This window comes from Salvelinus sp. IW2-2015, linkage group LG32 (genome assembly GCF_002910315.2).
Source record: "Salvelinus sp. IW2-2015 linkage group LG32, ASM291031v2, whole genome shotgun sequence".
NCBI classification, from domain to species: domain Eukaryota; kingdom Metazoa; phylum Chordata; class Actinopteri; order Salmoniformes; family Salmonidae; genus Salvelinus; species Salvelinus sp. IW2-2015.
The window spans coordinates 32265739-32285494 of NC_036871.1; the positions used below are offsets into that span (position 1 = coordinate 32265739).

At 42.2% G+C, this 19756-nt stretch overlaps 1 protein-coding gene and 2 long non-coding RNA genes across 7 annotated transcripts; 1 reads left to right on the forward strand and 2 right to left on the reverse strand.

Moving 5' to 3' along the window:
* Positions 1-851: 851 nt before the first annotated feature.
* LOC111956652 (large neutral amino acids transporter small subunit 2) lies at positions 852-16120 on the reverse strand. 3 transcript variants are annotated; one of them, XM_023977181.2, is made up of 12 exons: positions 15902-16120; positions 14714-14923; positions 10950-11154; positions 10330-10481; positions 9784-9909; positions 6049-6202; positions 5472-5595; positions 5151-5254; positions 4642-4738; positions 4328-4477; positions 3896-4073; positions 852-2138 (listed from the first exon to the last, which is right to left on the reverse strand). In XM_023977181.2, exons 2-12 carry the CDS (start codon positions 14850-14852, stop codon positions 2047-2049), a joined length of 1521 nt encoding a protein of 506 aa, XP_023832949.1. In that variant the 5' UTR covers positions 14853-14923; positions 15902-16120; the 3' UTR covers positions 852-2046. The 3 variants fall into 3 exon arrangements, with proteins under 3 accessions (XP_023832949.1, XP_023832948.1, XP_023832950.1); XM_023977180.2 differs by having other exon boundaries at positions 14714-14928; XM_023977182.2 differs by lacking the exon at positions 15902-16120 and adding an exon at positions 15256-15474 and having other exon boundaries at positions 14714-14928.
* A 1906-nt stretch (positions 16121-18026) lies between these two features.
* LOC139023478 (uncharacterized) lies at positions 18027-18825 on the reverse strand. The gene is made up of 2 exons (XR_011474595.1): positions 18738-18825; positions 18027-18602 (listed from the first exon to the last, which is right to left on the reverse strand). It is a non-coding gene; the product is annotated as an uncharacterized lncRNA (long non-coding RNA).
* A 19-nt stretch (positions 18826-18844) lies between these two features.
* On the forward strand, positions 18845-19714 carry LOC111956698 (uncharacterized). Of its 3 annotated transcripts, XR_002876303.2 has the most exons (4): positions 18849-18921; positions 19055-19096; positions 19196-19263; positions 19602-19714. It is a non-coding gene; the product is annotated as an uncharacterized lncRNA (long non-coding RNA). The 3 variants fall into 3 exon arrangements; XR_011474594.1 differs by lacking the exon at positions 19055-19096 and having other exon boundaries at positions 18845-18921; positions 19155-19263; XR_002876302.2 differs by lacking the exons at positions 19055-19096; positions 19602-19714 and adding an exon at positions 19362-19462 and having other exon boundaries at positions 18845-18921; positions 19155-19263.
* Positions 19715-19756: the final 42 nt, after the last annotated feature.

Below are 19756 nucleotides of genomic sequence, written 5' to 3' on the forward strand. Positions count from 1 at the left end.
ACATTCATTTTTGCCACATTCGTTCTATTACAGACACCTTAATGCATAATGTTAGTGTCCCATTATAACAAAAACATACTTAAATACATGTCATTTTGTCCTTGAAACATTTAATTTAAATACAGTACAATTCCATTCATTCCTATGGAGGACTGCGCCTACTTGGGGGTTGCCAATATGGCTGACCAGTGGCTTCAAAGCCTCTCAATGGCCAATACATAGCATTTCGTCCAGGGTTTATATACAACTTTGCTAGGAACACTGTCTGTTCCTAGGCCTAGACTGTAGGCTACGTGGAGGTCGGTGTCCTTGACAACAGAGGTGTATTAATTAGTCCGATTCCGTTGCAAAACGTTTCTTGTGTTGCAAAACATTTAGCAACAAAGCAAACATAACTGAATTTGTCCAATAGAAACTAGTTGCAAAACAATCCAACTAATGAATACACCCCAAGTGGATGAACGCTTGATGAGGTGGGGGTTCAGAGTAAACTGATGGTGCATGGCCAGATAGAGAAGCGATCACCTGAACAATTACATTGAAGGTCATGGTCAGTTATCTTTTTCCATATTATAGCAACATTCCTCTCATCAGTCAACCCTATAAATGTAATGTTATTTTCATACATAACATTGTGTGCGTGTTAGTGTCTAAGCATGCACTTTTCCCCTTCTGCTGCAGACACACAACTCAATAAACACATTTACGTGAGGAGAGCTGTATTACATGTTATTACTAAACAGTGTGGCACATTTATTGCATACATCTTTAAGGCGGTGTTGAATATCAAATGGAAAGTGAAGTAATATCCTCAAAAGCATAGATCAGACCACATAAATGGCGCAGAGAGGTAGTGTTTGTGGGAGGATTTTAATGGAAGGAACTAAACCACCAGCATTGGGCTTCCCAGCACCACAAGGAGACAGTGGGAGCATGCCTGTTCATTTTCATTGCCTGTTGTAGCTTTACAAACAGGGTAACAAAGCATGTAAGAAACATGGTGGCAGTTCAGTAAGGAATTTCTTATCATTCAGGTGACTAGAACTGTTAGTGTGTTTCATTGCATGTTTGTATTGATATTGAGAATATAAGATGGTAATGAAACTTGAAAGTGTAAGGAATTAGTGATTCCATGCTGAGCAGCACAGTAATAAACATTTGTCAATGCAAGATGTGTATCACCAAATAAAAAGACCTGTGACTGGCATTATAGGAGTACGTTGCATTATTATTGACAACCATACAGAAGTYTGCCCTTGAGCAAAACATATTGTAAATTATATATGCAGCATTTCTATGATTATTAATCATTTGTTTACATAATTATTACTACATTCAGTGTAAGAGTCATACGAGTTCTTTTGCAAGAATTAAAAATCTAATCTTGAACATCAACGCATATTAACAAGTTGTGAGAGAGTGATATAACGTGACTTTAAAGTGGCTTTATCACGTAAAAGGATCTGGTCGTTCAGGAATACACCATACACCTATCCTCTATAGTACGTTGAAGAGCAGTTTACAGAAGACATTACACTCATGTACAACAATAACATAAAACAATGAAAAGGGGTGATAAATTAAACGCAATAAACAAAAACATTTTGGGAATGACAGTTTGTTTAGTGTTATGTGGAAGACTATACATTAAGATCACWATTAAACTTTGCCACAACCAAAACAGATATTAAACCAATACCAAAATCTAAATAAAAGACAATACAGTACAACATTTCCCAAAACAGATCCTACAGAAAATGATCTTCACATCTGAACATCAACATTACTTATCTGTCAAATATATTGATATTGCAGCTCAGACTCATGGGAATGGGCAGTAGTATTGCATTGAGGCAGATGTGTAAAGTCTTAAGGCCAGTCAACATTTAAGAGAGAAAACCAAGTGCTGTAGCATATCTCCTTGAGTGCATCTGTCCATCTTTTGATGTCTCCCAGTCTCTCTCGACACCCTTTTAAGAGTGTGACTGTCTGTGCCAATGTTCATTCAGATGGGTTGAACACATTCCCCAGTTCTTCTTTCTGTCCCTATGCCGTTCCCTGGTTTCCTACATTTCTGCTTTCGCCCATGTCTGGGTACACCACCACACAGAACTTTTGGCACACGTGGGTCATCTTACCTGGGTGTGAGAAGGAAGTGAGGAGTAACCAAGTGTAGAAGAGGAAAAAATAGATTTCATATCAATACAGTCGTGGCCAAAAGTTGAGAATGACACAAATATACATTTTCAAAGTCTGCTGCCTCAGTTTGTATGATGGCAATTTGCATATACTCCAGAATGTTATGAAGAGTGATCAGYTGAATTGCAATTAATTGCAAAGTCCCTCTTTGCCATGCAAATGAACTGAATCCCCAAAAACATTTCCACTGCATTTCAGCCCTGCCACAAAAGGACCAGCTGACATGTCAGTCATTCTCTCGTTAACACAGGCGTGAGTGTTGACGAGGACAAGGCTGGAGATGACTCATGCTGATTGAGTTCGAATAACAGACTGGAAGCTTCAAAAGGAGGGTGGTGCTTGGAATCATTGTTCTTCCTCTGTCAATCATGGTTACCTGCAAGGAAACACGTGCCGTCATCATTGCTTTGCACAAAAAGGGCTTCACAGGCAAGGATATTGCTGCCAGTAAGATTGCACATAAATCAACCATTTATCGGATCATCAAGAACTTCAAGGAGAGCGGTTCAATTGTTGTGAAGGCTTCAGGGCGCCCAAGAAAGTACAGCAAGCGCCAGGATCATCTCCTAAAGTTGATTTTAGCTGCGGGATCGGGGAACAACCAGTACAGAGCTTGCTCAGGAATGGCAGCAGGCAGGTGTGAGTGCATCTGCACGCACAGTGAGGTGAAGACTGACGATGGCCTGTTGTCAAGAAGGGCAGCAAAGAAGCCACTTCTCTCCAGGAAAAACATCAGGGACAGACTGATATTCTGCAAAAGGTACAGGGGTTGGACTGCTGAGGACTGGGGTAAAGTCATTTTCTCTGATGAATCCCCTTTCCGATTGTTTGGGGCATCCGGAAAAAAGCTTGTCCGGAGAAGACAAGGTGAGCGCTACCATCAGTCCGGTGTCATGCCAACAGTAAAGCATCCTGAGACCATTCATGTGTGGGGTTGCTTCTCAGCCAAGGGAGTGGGCTCACTCACAATTTTGCATAAGAACAAAGTAATGAATAAAGAATGGTACCAACACATCCGAGAGCAACTTCTCCCAACCATCCAGGAACAGTTTGGTGAGGAACAATGCCTTTTCCAGCATGATGGAGCACCTTGCCATAAGGTAAAAGTGATAACTAAGTGGCTCGGGGAACAAAACATCGATATTTTGGGTCCATGGCCAGGAAACTCCCCAGACCTTAATCCCATTGAGAACTTGTGGTCAATCCGCAAGAGGCGGGTGGACAAACAAAACCCACAAATTCTGACAAACTCAAGCATTGATTATGCAAGAATGGGCTGCCATCAGTCAGGATGTGGCCCAGAAGTTAATTGACAGCATGCCAGGGCGGATTGCAGAGGTCTTGAAAAATAAGGGTCAACACTGCAAATATTGACTCTTTGCGTCAACTTCATGTAATTGTCAATAAAAGCCTTTGATACTTATGAAATGCTTGTAATTATACTTCAGTAGTCCATAGTAACATCTGCCAAAAATATATAAAGACACTGAAGCAGCAGACTTTGTGAAAATTAATATTTGTGTCATTCTCAAAACTTTTGGCCATGACTGTAATCCCGAAGGCTAAGCATTTTGCACTACATTAAATGGTACAGGTACTGTCATTTACGACTTTACTAGAACCCAGTGTTTCTTGACCAGGAAGAACTAGGGGTCGTAGTAATGAGCATCATCACTAGTGAATATGGTTTCCATACCGATGAAGGTGTTGAAGCATTGGGGCTTGTTGTCCCAGTAGACCCCCAGGAAGTAGACAGGGACTCCAGTCAGCATGATAGCCATGCCGAGGCCACACACCACAGGCTCAGAGTACAGCGAGAAGATGAGCAGGAAGGCCCAGAACAACAGGTAGATCACTGGCCACACCAGGCTCACCTGAAGACAGGACAGCCAACAATCTATACAATCTCATACATGATCAAATGTACACAAAGAATGTAATGCATACAAAGTACAGAGTAAACAATTGAACAATCCACAGGGGGAACACAACACATGCTTTGACAGTTATGGCATTGTGCATATGTCAGCTTGTAACTGGTCATAAACAAGATTAGACCCATGACTGCAAGCAATAACCTTGTCCAATCGGATTGAGTGATGGAAGCACAGACYTATGAAGGGTTTACCTTGATAGGCCGATATAGGTCTGGCTGTTTGATGCGCAGCACAATCTGCCCAGCGACGGTGACCCCATAGAAGAGGTAGTTTATGAAGCCCACATAGTTGATGAGGGTATACATGTCACTGGTGCACAGCATCAGTAGGGTGGAAATACACTGTAAAGAAGCAGGGTGGTGGGGCAAAAGTCATCCATTCATTTTAAAGTCAAATTAGGCATTAAACACTCGAGAGACTACTGTACATAGAGAGAGTGAACTGGGATGACACGTTTGTAGGTGAGAGAGGAAGAGAGATTATGTTGGGTAAAGTTAGGACTCACGGTGAATAGTAGGGCTGGGATTGGGGTACAGCGTTTCACATGAATCATTGCCAGTAGCCGGGGGAGATGGCCTTCCCTTGCTCCAGCAAAAAAGAGCCTGAATGAAAGAGACCGTGAAGAACATGAACTTAAGGTCAGCACTGAGATACTGGAAAAACAGTCCTCTCTTGTTGCTTTTGGACTCGCAAAGAATGAGGGAAAAAAAACTTTAAAAACTGTCCATTAAGGTGTAGAAAAACAAACACAGGTGATAACAAATGGGACACAAAGAAATGAAGACAAAGCAAGGCAGTGATGGTAGAGGCACACAGAGGTGCAACATATGGAATAAGAAAGGGGAAGAGCTGGTGCAGAAAGAACAGGAATCATAGTGACTAGATGTGATCATTCTGTGGTCTGATATTTCCACACGTATGAAGGACGCACCACAGACAGGAGGCAATGTAAATGGCAATGTAAATTACAGACAGCGTGAGAGCAAGAGAGAAGGACGGGGTGCATAAACTGACCTCGACGACGTGAAGAGGGAGCCATTGACCCCCCCAAAGGTAGACAGAGCGACAGAGATGGGCATGATCCATGACATCACTCCAAGTAACTTCTCACCAAATGTCTGGGAGAGAATTTGTGGACATAGGAGAGGAGAGTTTCAACACAAACAAATTCTGCTAACTGATGTTTCTGGATGACTTTGAAATCCAAAACTGGTGACTAAAAGCATTTTCTACTGATAACCAGACTTTAGACCAAGCTGCATGAGTCCCAAAAGCAGCCATTCCCAAAAGCAGCTACACAAGGGCAGCGGAATGGGGAGGGCCGGGGCATCTCACCACAGCAACGGCATTGGAGGCCAGCAGCTCCTGAGGACTCATGGCGGTGACATAGGCGATGTTGGCGAACACATAAACAAAAGTCACCAGAGGGATGGAGATGAAGATGGCCCGAGGAAGGTTCCTGTTATACAGAGAGAACAGGGTTGAAGAGCTGGGGTTCTGGTGGGGGGGTGTATTTATGGTGTGAATTACCATCCGAATTGATAACACAGGCCTAACAGGACACCGTCTCATCTGTAATACAGAGTTATAGGTATAGATCATGGTTGACTAGGATAACCAGTGCTGGACTTGGACTGAAATAGGTACCGATACTCATTTTGGTTGCCGGTACCGTATATATTTAGGTGCAGCATTTCCACAATACTTTTGAGCTACTATTCTATAAGAGGTGCAGGAGCTCAAGCAGTAGAACATTTTAGGTGCTGGTACTCCACTCCGGTGAGCTCCTGCCCAAGTCGGGCACTAATGATAACCAGACATGAAACTGGCTAGATTGGGTGTGTATGTAATGCTACCCTGTTGAGACCATGTGCAACTTGTGATTTCGGTCAAGTTGGGGGATCTAGCTCACTTGTAGGGGTCGACAAGCTCCTCTGTGACATAGTTGAGGAAGTTCCATCCCCCGTAGGCAAAGGAGCCTTGCAGGAAGGACAGGGCTATCTGGCCAATGTCATAGGGCTGGAACGTCTCGAATGCATGCGCTGGCTCCAGCCAGTAATACTCCCCTGGGAACAAACACAAACAAACCAAACACAAACAACAAACAAACACAAACAAACACAAACACAGAGTGGGTGGTGGAATTGTGTGTGGGGTCCATGGACATTAAAACCAGTAGATCGTGACAGCGCTGACATCATCCATCTATTAATATGGAAAACATCCGACGGCGCATGAAGCCAGAAGTATTTTAATTTGAAGCGCGCAATATTGCTGAATTGAGCTGAACGGCACCAACAACAAAAATCACTAAGGATCATGTTGAAAGTGGCTGTAACTGCAGGAAAGGATTGTGGTCGATGTAGTCGTTTTCATCCTGCCTGAGAGTCAACCTTAATGTCTATGGCATGAGGGCGTGGCCCTCAGAGCCTACTGGCCCGTGATTTGTCTGTCAGCAGGTGGTCCTGCGTCACGACACTGAACAAAAATATAAATCAACATGTAAAGTGTTGGTCTCATGATTCATGAGCTGAATTTTTTTTTWATCCAAAATTTTCCATAAGCACAAAAAGCTKATTTCTCTCAAATCTTGTGCACAAATTTGATTACATCCCTGATAGTGAGCATTATTCATTTTCCAAGATAATCCATCCACCTGACAGCTGTGGCATATCAAGAAGCTGATTAAACAGCATGATCATTACAGTTTTMAGGGAGCGGTCAATTGGCATGTTGACTGTAGGAATGTCCACTAGAGTAGTTGCCAGAGAATTCAATGTTAATTTCTCTACCAAAAACTGCCTCCAATATTGTTTTAGATAATTTGGCAGTACGTCCAACCGGCCTCACAACCGCAGACCCCGTGCCCAGGACCTCCGCATCCGGCTTCTTCACCTGCGGGAGCGTCTAAGACCAGCCACACAGACAGCTGATGAAACTGTGGGTTTGCACAACCAAATAATTTTTGCACAAACAGTCAGAAACCGTCTCGGAAAGCTCATCTGCATGCTCACCGTCCTCAGTGTCTCGACCTGACTGCAGTTCGGCCTCATAACCGACTTCAGTGGACAAATGCTCACCTTGCCCAGTCACGTGAAAACAGGTTATGTCCTAATGAGTTTATTTTAATTGAGTGATTTTCTTATATGAACTAACTCAGTAAAAATGTTGAAATTGTTGCTTTTATATTTGACAAGTACAGTTGAAGTCGGAAGTTTACATACACCTTAGCCAAATACATTCAAACTCAGTTTCACAATTCCTGATTCTTAAATCCTAGTAAAAACTCCCAATCTTAGGTCAGTTAGGATCACCACTTTATTTTAAGAATGTTAAATATCAGAATAATAGTTGAGAATGATTTATTTCAGCTTTTATTTCTTTCATCACATTCCCAGTGGGTCAGAAGTTTACATACACTCAATTAGTATTTGGTAGCATTGCCTTTAAATTGTTTAATTGGGTCAAACGTTTTGGGTAGCCTGCCACAAGTTTCCTACAATAAGTTGGGTGAATTTTGGCTCATTCCTCCTGACAGAGCTGGTGTAACTGAGTCAGGTCAGTAGGCCTCCTTGCTCACACACACGCTTTTTCAGTTCTGCCCACCAATTTTCTATAGGATTGAGGTCAGGGCTTTGTGATGGCCACTCCAATACCTTGACTTTGTTGTCCTTAAGCCATTTCGCCACAACTTTGGAAGTATGCTTGGGGTCATTGTCCATTTGGAAAACCCATTTGCGACCAAGCTTTAACTTCCTGACTGATGTCTTGAGATGTTGCTTCAATATATCCACATAATTTTCCTCTTCATGATGCCATCTATTTTGTGAGGTGCACCAGTCCCTCCTGCTMTTTCATCAGACCAGAGGACATTTCTCCAAAAAGTACAATCTTTATCCCCATGTGCAGTTGCAAACCGTAGTCTGGCTTTTTATGGCGGTTTTAGAGCAGTGGCTTCTTCCTTGCTGAGCGGCCTTTCAGGTTATGTTGATATTGGACTCATTTTACTGTGGAAATATATACTTTTGTACCCGTTTCCTCCAGAATCTTCACAAGGTCCTTTGCTGTTGTTCTGGAATTGATTGGCACTTTTTGCACCAAAAAAGTACATTCAAAGTACATTCATCTCTAGGAGACGGAAGGCGTCTCCTTCCTGAGCGGTATGACGGCTGCGTGGTCCCATGGTGATTATACTTGAGTACTATTATTTGTACAGATGAATGTGGTACCTTCAGGCATTTGTAAATTGCTCCCAAGGATGAACCAGACTTATGGAGGTCTACATTTTTTTTTCTGAGGTCTTGGCTGATTTCTTTTGATGTTCCCATGATGTCAAGCAAAGAGACACTGAGTTTGAAGGTAGGCCTTGAAATATATCCACAGGTACACCTCCAATTGACTCAAATGATGTCAATTAGCCTATCAGAAGCTCCTAAAGCCATGACATCATTTTCTGGAATTTTCCAAGCTGTTTAAAGGCACAGTCAACTTTGTGCATGTAAACTTCTGACCCACTGGAATTGTCATACAGTGAATTATAAGTGAAATAATCTGTCTGTAAACAATTGTTGGGAAAATGACTTGTGTCATGCACAAAGAAGATGTCCTAACCGACTTGCCAAAACTATAGTTTGTTAACAAGAAACTTGTAGTGTCGTTGAAAAACTAGTTTTAATGACTCCAACCTAAGTGTATGTAAACTTCCGACTTAAACTGTATATTTAATTAAATATCCCGATTTGTAGCGAACTTTAAAATTATTACCAGTGGGGATCGAGCTTCATAATAAACACATTTTAGAGGCCAAAACAGCAGTCTAAAAAAGTGTTTATTTTGGCCATTCTGCCAATGGTAATTTACATAGGCTTTCTAGGGTAGTCCAGGGCTTTTGGCACCACTAGGTTGCTACGCAGGAGCCGACCAGCAGAGCTCGTGACTTCACGCTCTAGACAGGACACTGGGGTCCTGGTTTGGTCAGAGATTATGTGTGGGTTGAAGAGGTAAGGGGACTTTAATCCCCTCTCTCACATAGGGACAATGCAAATCCTGTGGAAAGCACGAGTTAACAGTATTATGGTGTTCTGGCACTATATGTTTATTCAGCCATACTTCCCCCTCTCACATATTGTGATTATTCTTGTGTATCAAAGGTTCTGGGTGAATAACAGATTAGACTAGTTTCTCAAACTTCTAGTGGCCTCAGACACTTTGTCCAGCAGGTGGAGACAGATTAAGACCGTAAAGTATGTGTCAGTGGGGAATGATAGCACAGAGTTTGTAAATCCGAGGCGCAACTTTGCGAGACTTCCGGGAACGACACGGTCAAAAACAACATGGAGTGCCTTTGATTTGACAGCCTGAACATGGGCAGTTCAGCACGAGACTACCGTTAGACCCCATGACGTGTTTCTATGCATGAGTTTAGCTTGCCAACGTCACCATGATTTCTCCTACAAGTGTGATCTGGGATTTCTATTGGAAAAGCAGTTTGTTTTTCGATTGGAGAAGCATCTACATAGTGTACTGTCTTTGCCAATACTCTACGTACAGTAGGGCTATCCTGTAGACATCCCAATGACTTTGTAATGAATGATGAAACAAATCAACAGTTACAGATCAGAATCAAAATCCAAGAGACCGAGTCTACCTTTGCAGATCTGCACAAAGCCCATGATGATGATAAGACCCAGGGCTAGCAGCTTCCCAGTAGTGAAGACATCCTGAACACGAGTGGCCCAGCGCACACTGGAGCAGTTCACCCACGTCAGCAACACTGGGACAAAAGGAGGAAGAGTCACATCACGCATCATAGCAACTTACCACACATGGAATACACTAACACTATACTAGACAGTAATACGGTAGATTTGACCTACAAATATTTATTTTACCTTTATTTAACTAGGCAAGTCAGTTAAGAACTAATTCTAATTTTCAATGACTGCCTAGGAACAGTGGGTTAACTGCCTTGTTCAGGGGCAGAATGACAGATTTGTACCTTGTCATCTCGGGGATTTGAACTTGCAACCTTTTGGTTACTAGCCCAACGCTCTAACCACTAGGCTACCCTGCCTCCCCAAATATCCCTCAAGTCGCAAATTCAGCGAAGAGCGCCAGGAGGGCCAGTGATCAGGCTGAAGTAAACAAAGTAGTCAAAAAAAATACGGCGGCATGCATGTTCTGAGGTGCTCACATAGACAGACAGCAGCCAGCAGGCGGAGGCCATTCTCTGGGGGGATGCAGGAGGGAAATAGGGGCTGCAGGATGTAGTTGGAGAAGGTGAGGGCGATGACCGCCTGGTTGGTGGGGTAGATCACCAATACCGCGATCCACAGACGCAGGAACCTGGGAGAGGTAGGTAGGGAGGGAGGGATGTAGGGAGGGAAGGAGGGAGGGGGTCGGAGAATCACACGTAAAAACACCTCAATCACACATATCAACGTCTACATTTCTGATGTAGAGCAAAAACCTGTCAGAATACTTGATACTGTATGTGAGGAAAATAAATACCAGTGCTCATTAGAGGACAGTGGGAACACAAAGAACCAACTAGCAGACTTTTCAATAATATGGGCTGATGTATGTGTACAATAAAGGGCAGACATTAAAACAAGGTTAATGACATATAGGAAATGGTGGGGGACAAAAGAATGGTAATTTACTGCTTTGTGGGGGGGTACATTTGTAAAGTATACTGTCAATTTATCTGTGTCTGAGAAAAGGGTGGCTCAAAAAATGACAGATGTAACCAGCATTTCTCTTGCAGTACTCTTACAGTATAAGTATTCTCTCATCACCATGCATTTCCCTTACCCGGCAAGTCCTCCAAATATGTCCTTGACGTACGAGTAGTCTCCTCCAGACTTGGGGATGGTAACGCCCAGCTCGGCATAGCAGAGTGCGCCAATGGCTGTGATCACTCCAGTGACAATCCACACGATGAGAGCCAGCCCCACAGAGCTCGCATTCTCCAGAACGCCCTTTGGGCTCACAAAGATCCCTGAACCGATGATGTTACCTGAGACCCAGACAAAGAGACAAGGAGGGTAAGGAGGAGTGGAAAATGCTGCATCAATCTTTTAAAAGTGGAGGGTAAAATTACACAACATTGACTAGGGCCGACATGGTGCCTTTGGCTGACAAACAAGTGGAGTGTGGACTGGAATGGAAAGTGAGTTTCCGGTCACTTAGTCCACAGCTTCCTGCTTAGTGGCCAAGTAAGCGCAACATCACAGGGACCCTTTGCCAACTTCTCATCCTGTATAACTCACTTTCCACTACCTCTTCTCATTTACATCAGTCTCAACACAGCAACTACATCTTCAGACTACTTGTTGTGACTCAAACATAAGATCAGGATTATCAGAATGTTTTTGGGAGTCATAGATAATACAGTAGCACAAACAGGACAGCAGGGCAAAACCACCAACTGCTGACTGTCACGTTTTCCCCCAGGCTTATCTGACTGATCCCTTGTGATTATTATTATTATTTGACCATGCTGGTCATTTATGAACATTTGAACATCTTGGCCATGTTCTGTTATAATCGCCACCCGGCACAGCCAGAAGAGGACTGGCCACCCCTCAGCCTGGTTCCTCTAGGTTTCATCCTAGGTTTTGGCCTTTCTAGGGAGTTTTTCCTAGCCACCGTGCTTCTACACCTGCATTGCTTGCTGTTTGGGGTTTTAGGCTGGGTTTCTGTACAGCACTTTGAGATATCAGCTGATGTAAGAAGGGCTATATAAATACATTTGATTTGATTCACAAAGACCACCCAGGAAGGAAGCTCCCAGTCAGACTCCGACTGCAAAAGTAATTCCAAAAGATTAGATCTACATGCAGAGACATTGATATGGAGTGTGATTCTACAGCACCGGTCTGGCTCTCTAAACCGGTTCCTGGAGAGCTATACTGTCCTGTAGGTTTTCACTTCAACACTGGAGCCCAGTTACATAAAACATCTTAAGTATTACCCTTAAAGGAAAGGAAGCATGAGTTTTTACTTGCTAAAGTAACAGTGTGGTCAAAGACTTAGTAACTTAGTTGTAGTCACGATCTGGTTACCTAAAACTACAAATGTAAAAATGCTTAAAAATAACTTATTTACGGATATCTTCGGAACTACCCACAATGCATTTCTCACCGTCATATGGCGAACCGGTGCTACCTAGCTAATTTCAGCTGGCTAACACTACCTACTACCTGCTAGCATGTAATTACATTCCAAACCATGTGTTGGCACTAGTGAGCTACTATGTACATCCACAAAGAAACCATATAAAGTAATGCTTGTTTGTTAGTGGTAGTCGGGTGAGTGTTGTAGTAGTTCTGTCGTTTGTCGCTAGTGCAGTAATACCTACAAGGATGGGGTTAGGATTCATTTGTGGGCCAAAAAGGAGAAGCAAGCTTTGAAGTCGGAACAGTTTGTCCGGTTGAAGTCAGCAGATTGGAATAGGGGAACCCTGAGCACGTCACTGTATGCAGTACTCACTTCACCATTGATGACTGATGGCATAGTATAACCAGTGGAAGGCAGGATTCGGAATTAGTGACAAACCAGGTGCTGTGCCTAGCGTGAATGTGAAGCCTGCAACCTACTTCCTACCGGTACATGGCGAGTGTCAACAGTGGAGATAAACCGGGTAAATGTAATGTGGATTTACCTCACTATATCGCTATTGGAATAGTTAGCTTTTCCTCTGAAGGTCTCTCCTTAGCTCTTTGACTTTGGTAACCAACTCAGCTGTCAATTTGTTTGGTGTTCTYTGGGTTCCTGGCTATGCTAGACTAATTGTTCTCTGGCTTACTACTTAGCTATGTAGACCATGGTGGTTGGCTAGCTAGGTTAGTTAGCTGGCTAAGCTAGCTAGCYGGCTAAAAACTTTAGCTGGCTGGATAAGATAACTACATATACCGGTAACATTATTGGATAACTGGTTAGATGGTGTTATGCATTTTCAAAAAGTTGGTTTACTTTAATGTTGCTGGAAGGTAGATGCTGATAGCATCTGGCTGACTCACACAATACTAATGTAACGTTAGCAGGCTAGTAACCTTGCAAGCGGATTTGTAACAAATTCATATTTGCTTGTAAATTGGATGAATTTAATTGAAACCAGTAGTCATGAGGGCAATTGATTTGGTATAATTTGATGTTATACATTTTAAGTTCTGTTAGCGTTTACATATAGGGAATAGGCTGACTTGTCTCATCCTCCATATTAAGTCACACCCCACAATTTATTTTTCTTTCCCGGCATGACTTCAGCATTCTTCGGAATGCTGATCAGTTTTATGTAACAACTCAAAATGTAAAAGTGAAGGGTAACGTTGCACTGGGACGTTTGCTGCGTATTCTAATGCAAAATCATATGTTACATGTGGTTACGTTTATGCTACATACCCTTTAAGGGTATACCTTAAAGCTGCAATATGCAACTTTTTGGGTGACCTGATCAAATTCACATTGAATGAGATCTAACTCGCATTTCTTTGAAAGCAAGTTTAAGAAGTGGTAGGTCTGTTCTGTGCGCTATTTCTGTTGGACATTTCTGTAGTGCACCTTCAAAGCTGCACTACTATACAGAAATAGCTCCGCCATTTCCTGGTTGCAAAAATTCTAGTAGTTAGTCTAATTTCAGTTTGTGACAAAACAAGCGAGTCCAGTACATTCTGAAAGTATTCAGACCCCTTAACTTTTCTGAAATGTTGTTACGTTACAGCCTTATTATAAAAATTTATTAAATATTTGTTTTCCTCAATCTACACACAATACCCCACAATGACAGTGAAAACAGGTTTTTAGAATGGTTTGTAAATGTATTATTTACATAAGATTTCAGACACTTTGCTATGAGACTTGAAATTAAGCTCATGTGCATCCTGTTTCCATTGAGCATCCTTGATGTTTCTACAACTTGATTGGAGTCCACCTGTGTTAAATTCAATTGATTGGACATGATTTGGAAAGACACCTGTCTATATAAGATCCCACAGTTCAGTGCATACCAGAGAAAAAAAAAACAAGCCATGAGGTCGAAGGAATTGTCCGAAGAGCTCAGAGACAGGACTGTGTCAAGGCACATATCTGGGGAAGGGTACCAAAAAATGTATGTAGCATCTAAGGTCCCCAAGAACACTTTGCTGATTCATGCTGATGATTTAAAGTGCAGCTGGTACACAGGCCAAGCATTATTGAGATTACTTTTTATTGACTTCCACTGCATGTGGGTGGGATGGATGCTGCTCTGTGACAGCCATTTTATAACAAATCCACATACCAGTTAAATAGACAACCTTACACAGGCACATAATGTATTATTTTGAGCCATGTGGATTTTCTTGCAATCACAAAACTTTCAGGAGGTAGTCTGGCCATTAAAGAACATACAGATTGAAAACAGGTTTTTCAAGACCAGTTCAGATCAGCTGCAAAATTAGCACTGTTTGTGCAATCCATGTGGACCATACATTTCATCTCAATCAATTAGGTTGGATTTTAGGAGGACACACCCATACCTACATTGAGGAAGAGATCATAGATAGCAAGAACGGATAAGCATAATAATGACTTGCCCACAATAATTCCACATGCGCTGACAAGGCCAATCTCCTTCTTCAGGGCCACTCTTCCTGAGTCCTCTTCAGTGGATTCGGAGGAAAGCGTATCCCCATCTGCCGATGCATTGCCCCGCAGCCTAGGACCATCCGTCATCTCGTCTCCAAGATCACTTTTGTTGGATGAAAAGCGCAGGTGCAGTGCAACCTAGCTCAGTTTGGTGTTACCTGCACTAATGGAGAACAAAAATCGTTTATCTACAGAAAAACTATTAATCAGTGTCAAACGTATCTTTGATGCCATAAAAAAAACATAGCCCGTGGCACAAATGTGATTTACAAATAGCAATTGTCAGTGAGAATTTTCTCTAGTCAATTAATACAAAAATGTAAGCGCTCAGACTGATGAAGCGTGCAATATACCGCCCTATAACGTTTCCCTGCCATTCGAATAGTGTGTGGGCTACACGGAGATACCTGCTATTATTAGAAACTACATTGCTTCATAAATAATTCAGTCGTTCGACGCAACGCGGTGCGACCAGCCAGCCCATGTTCACCTGCGTAAAGTAGGCGCAAGATCACCCAGCAGTAATAGGCTTTGTAGAGGAAATAGGCCACTGAAGATAATCTTGTAGGCCTACTATACACAGCGGGTGGTCAACCACATTGAAAATAACAATGGCAAACTGGCAATGGCAAGCAATTTACAGTAGGCTATATCAGTAAACAAAAATTTCCTAAGAACCCATAATGTGTGCCAGACTAATACATTCCTGCTGCCTATAACAATACTTATTTATAATTTCTCATTTGCCCCGAAAGTTATTCTATTTGTTAAAAAAAGAAAAAAAGAATGCATGATAACTTAGCAGGGGCGCAACTTTGGTTTTAGAAATGTGGGGGTTGGGGGGACATAATTATTATTTTTTGTTTTCCAGTCGGATAAACACTCCAAACAGCCTACCCGACCGTTCACAGGCGTCCGCATGGTCCTACGGCACAATTGTCTCGTTTTGGATCGTGGGCAAAAATGCAATTTCAGAATGTGGGTGACGTCCCCCGTCCCCAGTGAAAGTTGCGCCCCTGTAGTTTAGTGATGAGGGCGATTCAGTTTGGATGGATACAATATAGCCTATGCCATTGTAATCGTTGACACTGTTTTACAGCCTCAAATTCAAGCAATTGACAAAATGATCGACCCACCTCTTCTCCGGAGTAGCCGTGACTTTTAAAATGAACAATCACCAGCATCCTGTTATCAGCACACCCGACAGCTGTTCGACATTAGCAAGTGAACAAGACCTCAGCCTTACTGGAAAATTTAACACCATTTGCTTGAAATGCTCAACCAATTAACGTGGCCGAAATAGTCAACACAGGGTAAGCCCCTCCCCTCCACGTTTCAGCAGGGTTGTTAATTTATTATTTTACTGTTATAATGCTTTAGTAAACTCAAATACATTTTAAGAATGTTAGTTTAAATTAGTTTGTGAAAGGTCAAGAGGAAGTAGAATGATAGAAATAATTCAAATGCATTAAATAGGAAGGGTGTGAGTAGCCATCGTATTATATAGCATTAACACTGATTTCAGTGTTTTCTGTGAGTTGTCTGGAAACTAGACTGAGCTGAAAAACAAAACAGGTTCCTCTAAAACAACCATGCCTTTGGGGTGGAGGCTACAACCTGCACTCCTTCACACCTGTGTTTACAGCTAGATATTTGTTTTCTCTTAACATGAGCAACTCTGTCATCACAAGAAATCTGACAAAACACCTTATTAGGGTCACGCAGACGGACAGATGGAGAGAAACACTGACTTTGAGTTGGTCAAATTCCAAGCTATGCCTCAGTGAATTAATGTGTTTCATTGAGGAAAAAACATCTTATACTTGTGTCACTTACTGCCATAATGACAATTATCATGTGTGCAGCACACATTACTTACACGGCTTGTTGGTAAGACAGCAGCCAGAGTGAGTGTGTGGGTGAGCTAGCGTTGCTGCTGGTCTCCTCATGGTAAAACAGCYTGGGACAGAGACAGCAACACACACAGTCAGCGTTTTGAGAGAGTGAAAACATCAATGGTGGTTAGTGAGCAGTTTCGTTTGTGATGTGGATTAAGCCCAACATTTGAGAATATTTATGAGCTTGTTTTMCATTAGTGTTTGTCCCACCCTAAAATAGCAGGGTACCTATATATCTAGAGCAGACACTATTTAGAGGGCCTACTTGTTCTGGTCAAGAAAGGTCACTTGGTGCCAGAGCTGTGTTGAAATACGTGTATTAAATTATTTATTTCAACAACAACAAAAAAATCTGTGTACAGTATTTGAGTATTTTAAAATAATGTGGCCGAAATCAGCTAATTCTATTGGAAGTATTTTCAAACAATTTCCAATAATTTCCTATTTGAAAAATATTTGAAAATTGTTATTTCCAATTACATTACAAATACTCCTAGGACATTGGTCCAAATGCATCAGAGTATTTATTTGAAAATACTCTGCATTTGAATATTTTGAAATACACATCAATACTTTCCAAGTACATATAATTTCCCCGAAAAATATTTGAATATTGCTTCGAAATGTGAAAGTAATTGAAATAGTAATTGAACCCTGGTTTGCTTGGTGCCAAATTGATGTGGGAGTAGGTGAAAGTATTCCCTAGAAGTCTGCACTGCAGCAATAACACTCTCGCCTTGTGGAGACGAGTTTAAAAGAGTTGTCTTCTTTTCCAGAAAGAAACTTGGTGTTTACCAGCAATTCCAAGAATATGTGATAAACTTTTCTCTCAGTTGGTATAGCTGTGTTCCTTCTCCATTTCTATTGGACCTGATCCCTAAATGACAGCATGCGTGGCTTAGCTACCTACTTATTTGGTGTTATTTTGATAGGTTTGCCTCTAATGGTGTAGCCCATCATTGTAAATAAGAATTTGTTCTTAACTGACTTGCCTGGTTAAATAAAAATAATGCTAATTACATTCAATGCCAATATTTGATCCCTACCTCTCCTATGGTGACACCTACTGGACAGAATACATCACCACAGTACATGCCATGGTGCAGTCAGACATTAAAACCAGGGTGCAGTCTGTTGATCAGACACAAAAAGGAATAGATCTTTTATATACAATTTTTGTGTACATGCATGCATTTAAGTTTTCCATTCCAAATATCCTTTTGATATAGGCATAGCCTGAACTCAAAATAATTCAGTGGAATAACAACCTTATCACAGCCTGCCATTTAACCCACGAGGGAACATGCTAAATAAGTAAGTAGATGCAAGAGGCACATATACAAACAGGGCAAAGAGCAGCAAGTTGCTAGTAGTTGTCTTTATTGACAATATGGATCAGACAAAAACCGTAACAAAACAAAGAAATGAACACCTGAAAAACATATGACCTGAACAGCCCATCTCCTACACACTGCTGTATCGGAGTTGTAACCAGTTAATAAGTGTGTTGAGTTACAATTTAGAGCCATTTCATCTATCCGTTATTGTATGGAATAGGTCTTTTGACCAATCACATCAGATATTTTTCATAGATGATCTGATTGGTCAAAAGAACAATTAGTGAAAAAAATATCAGAATTCGGCTGCCTATCTGAATGCTGCCATTGAGGGTATCTTGACTGCCGGCTAAATAAGTAACTTAAACTCAATAGGTATGTGAATGTATGTGGATGACAGTCCATGCCTGAAACTGACTCCTAACTATATTGTAAAGTACCAGTCTCAAATCGCTCCCATCTAAACCATTGATTGGGTTCTTATTCCCAGCTCTAAAGCCTCACTGTGACCCAGGTCTGTAGGTTTCTAAAGCCTCACTGTGACCCAGGTCTGTAGGTTTCTAAAGCCTCACTGTGACCCAGGTTCTGTAGGTTTCTAAAGTCTCACTGTGACCCTGGTTTCTGTCAGGTTTCTAAAAGCCTCACTGTGACCCTGGTCTGTAGTTTTTAAAGCCTCACTGGACCCAGGTCTGTAGGTTTTTAAGCCTCACTGTGACCAGGTCTGTAGTTTTCTAAGCCTCACTGTGACCCTGGTCTGTAGGTTTCTAAAGCCTCACTGTGACCCTGGTCTGTAGGTTTCTAAACCTCACTGTGACCCTGGTCTGTAGTTTTCTAAAGCTCACTGGTGACCCAGGTCTGTAGGTTTCTAAAGCCTCACTGTGACCCAGGTCTGTAGGCTTCTAAAGCCTCACTGTGACCCAGGTTGTAGGTTTCTAAGCCTCACTGTGACCCAGGTCTGTAGGCTTCTAAAGCCTCACTGTGACCCAGGTCTGTAGGTTTTAAAAGCCTCACTGTGACCCAGGTCTGTAGGTTTCTAAAGCCTCACTGTGACCAGGTCTGTAGGTTTCTAAAGCCTCACTGTGACCCAGGTCTGTAGGTTTCTAAAGCTCACTGTGACCCAGGTCTGTGGTTTCTAAAGCCTCACTGTGACCCAGGTCTGTAGGTTTTTAAAGCCTCACTGTGACCCAGTCTGTAGGTTTTTAAAGCCTCACTGTGACCCAGGTCTGTAGGTTTTTAAAGCCTCACTGTGACCGAGGTCTGTAGGTTTCTAAAGCCTCACTGTGACCAGGTCTGTAGGTTCTAAACTTCAATTTGGCCCAGGTCTGTAGGTTTTAAAGCTCACTGTGACCCACGGTCTGTAGGTTTCTAAAGCCTCGCTGTGACCCAGGTCTGTAGGTTTTTAAAGCCTCGCTGTGACCCGGTCTGTAGGTTTTTTAAAGCCTCGCTGTGACCCAGGTCTGTAGGTTTTTAAAAGCCTCACTGTGACCGCAGGTCTGTAGGTTTTTAAAGCCTCACTGTGACCAGGTCTGTAGGTTTTTAAAAGCCTCACTGTGACAAAGGTCTGTAGGTATTTTAAAGCCTCACTGTGACCCAGGTTGTAGGTTTTTTAAGCCTCACTGTGACCCAGGTCTGTAGGTTTTCTAAAGCCTCACTGTGACCCAGGTCTGTAGGTTTCTAAAGCCTCACTGTGACCCAGGTCTGTAGGTTTTAAACCTTCAATTTGGCCCTGGTCTGTAGGTTTTTAAACCTTCAATTT

What these genes read in the sequence shown, in the direction of transcription:
- LOC111956652 (XM_023977181.2), bottom strand. Translation starts at nt 14,852, where the DNA reads ATGACGGATGGTCCTAGGCTGCGGGGCAATGCATCGGCAGATGGGGAT. An exon ending in CCTCCAATGCCGTTGCTGTG is followed by an intron (nt 5,255 to 5,471) that starts GTGAGATGCCCC and finishes ATTCTCTCCCAG; the next exon opens with ACATTTGGTGAGAAGTTACT. An exon ending in ACCTATATCGGCCTATCAAG is followed by an intron (nt 4,074 to 4,327) that starts GTAAACCCTTCA and finishes TCCTGTCTTCAG; the next exon opens with GTGAGCCTGGTGTGGCCAGT.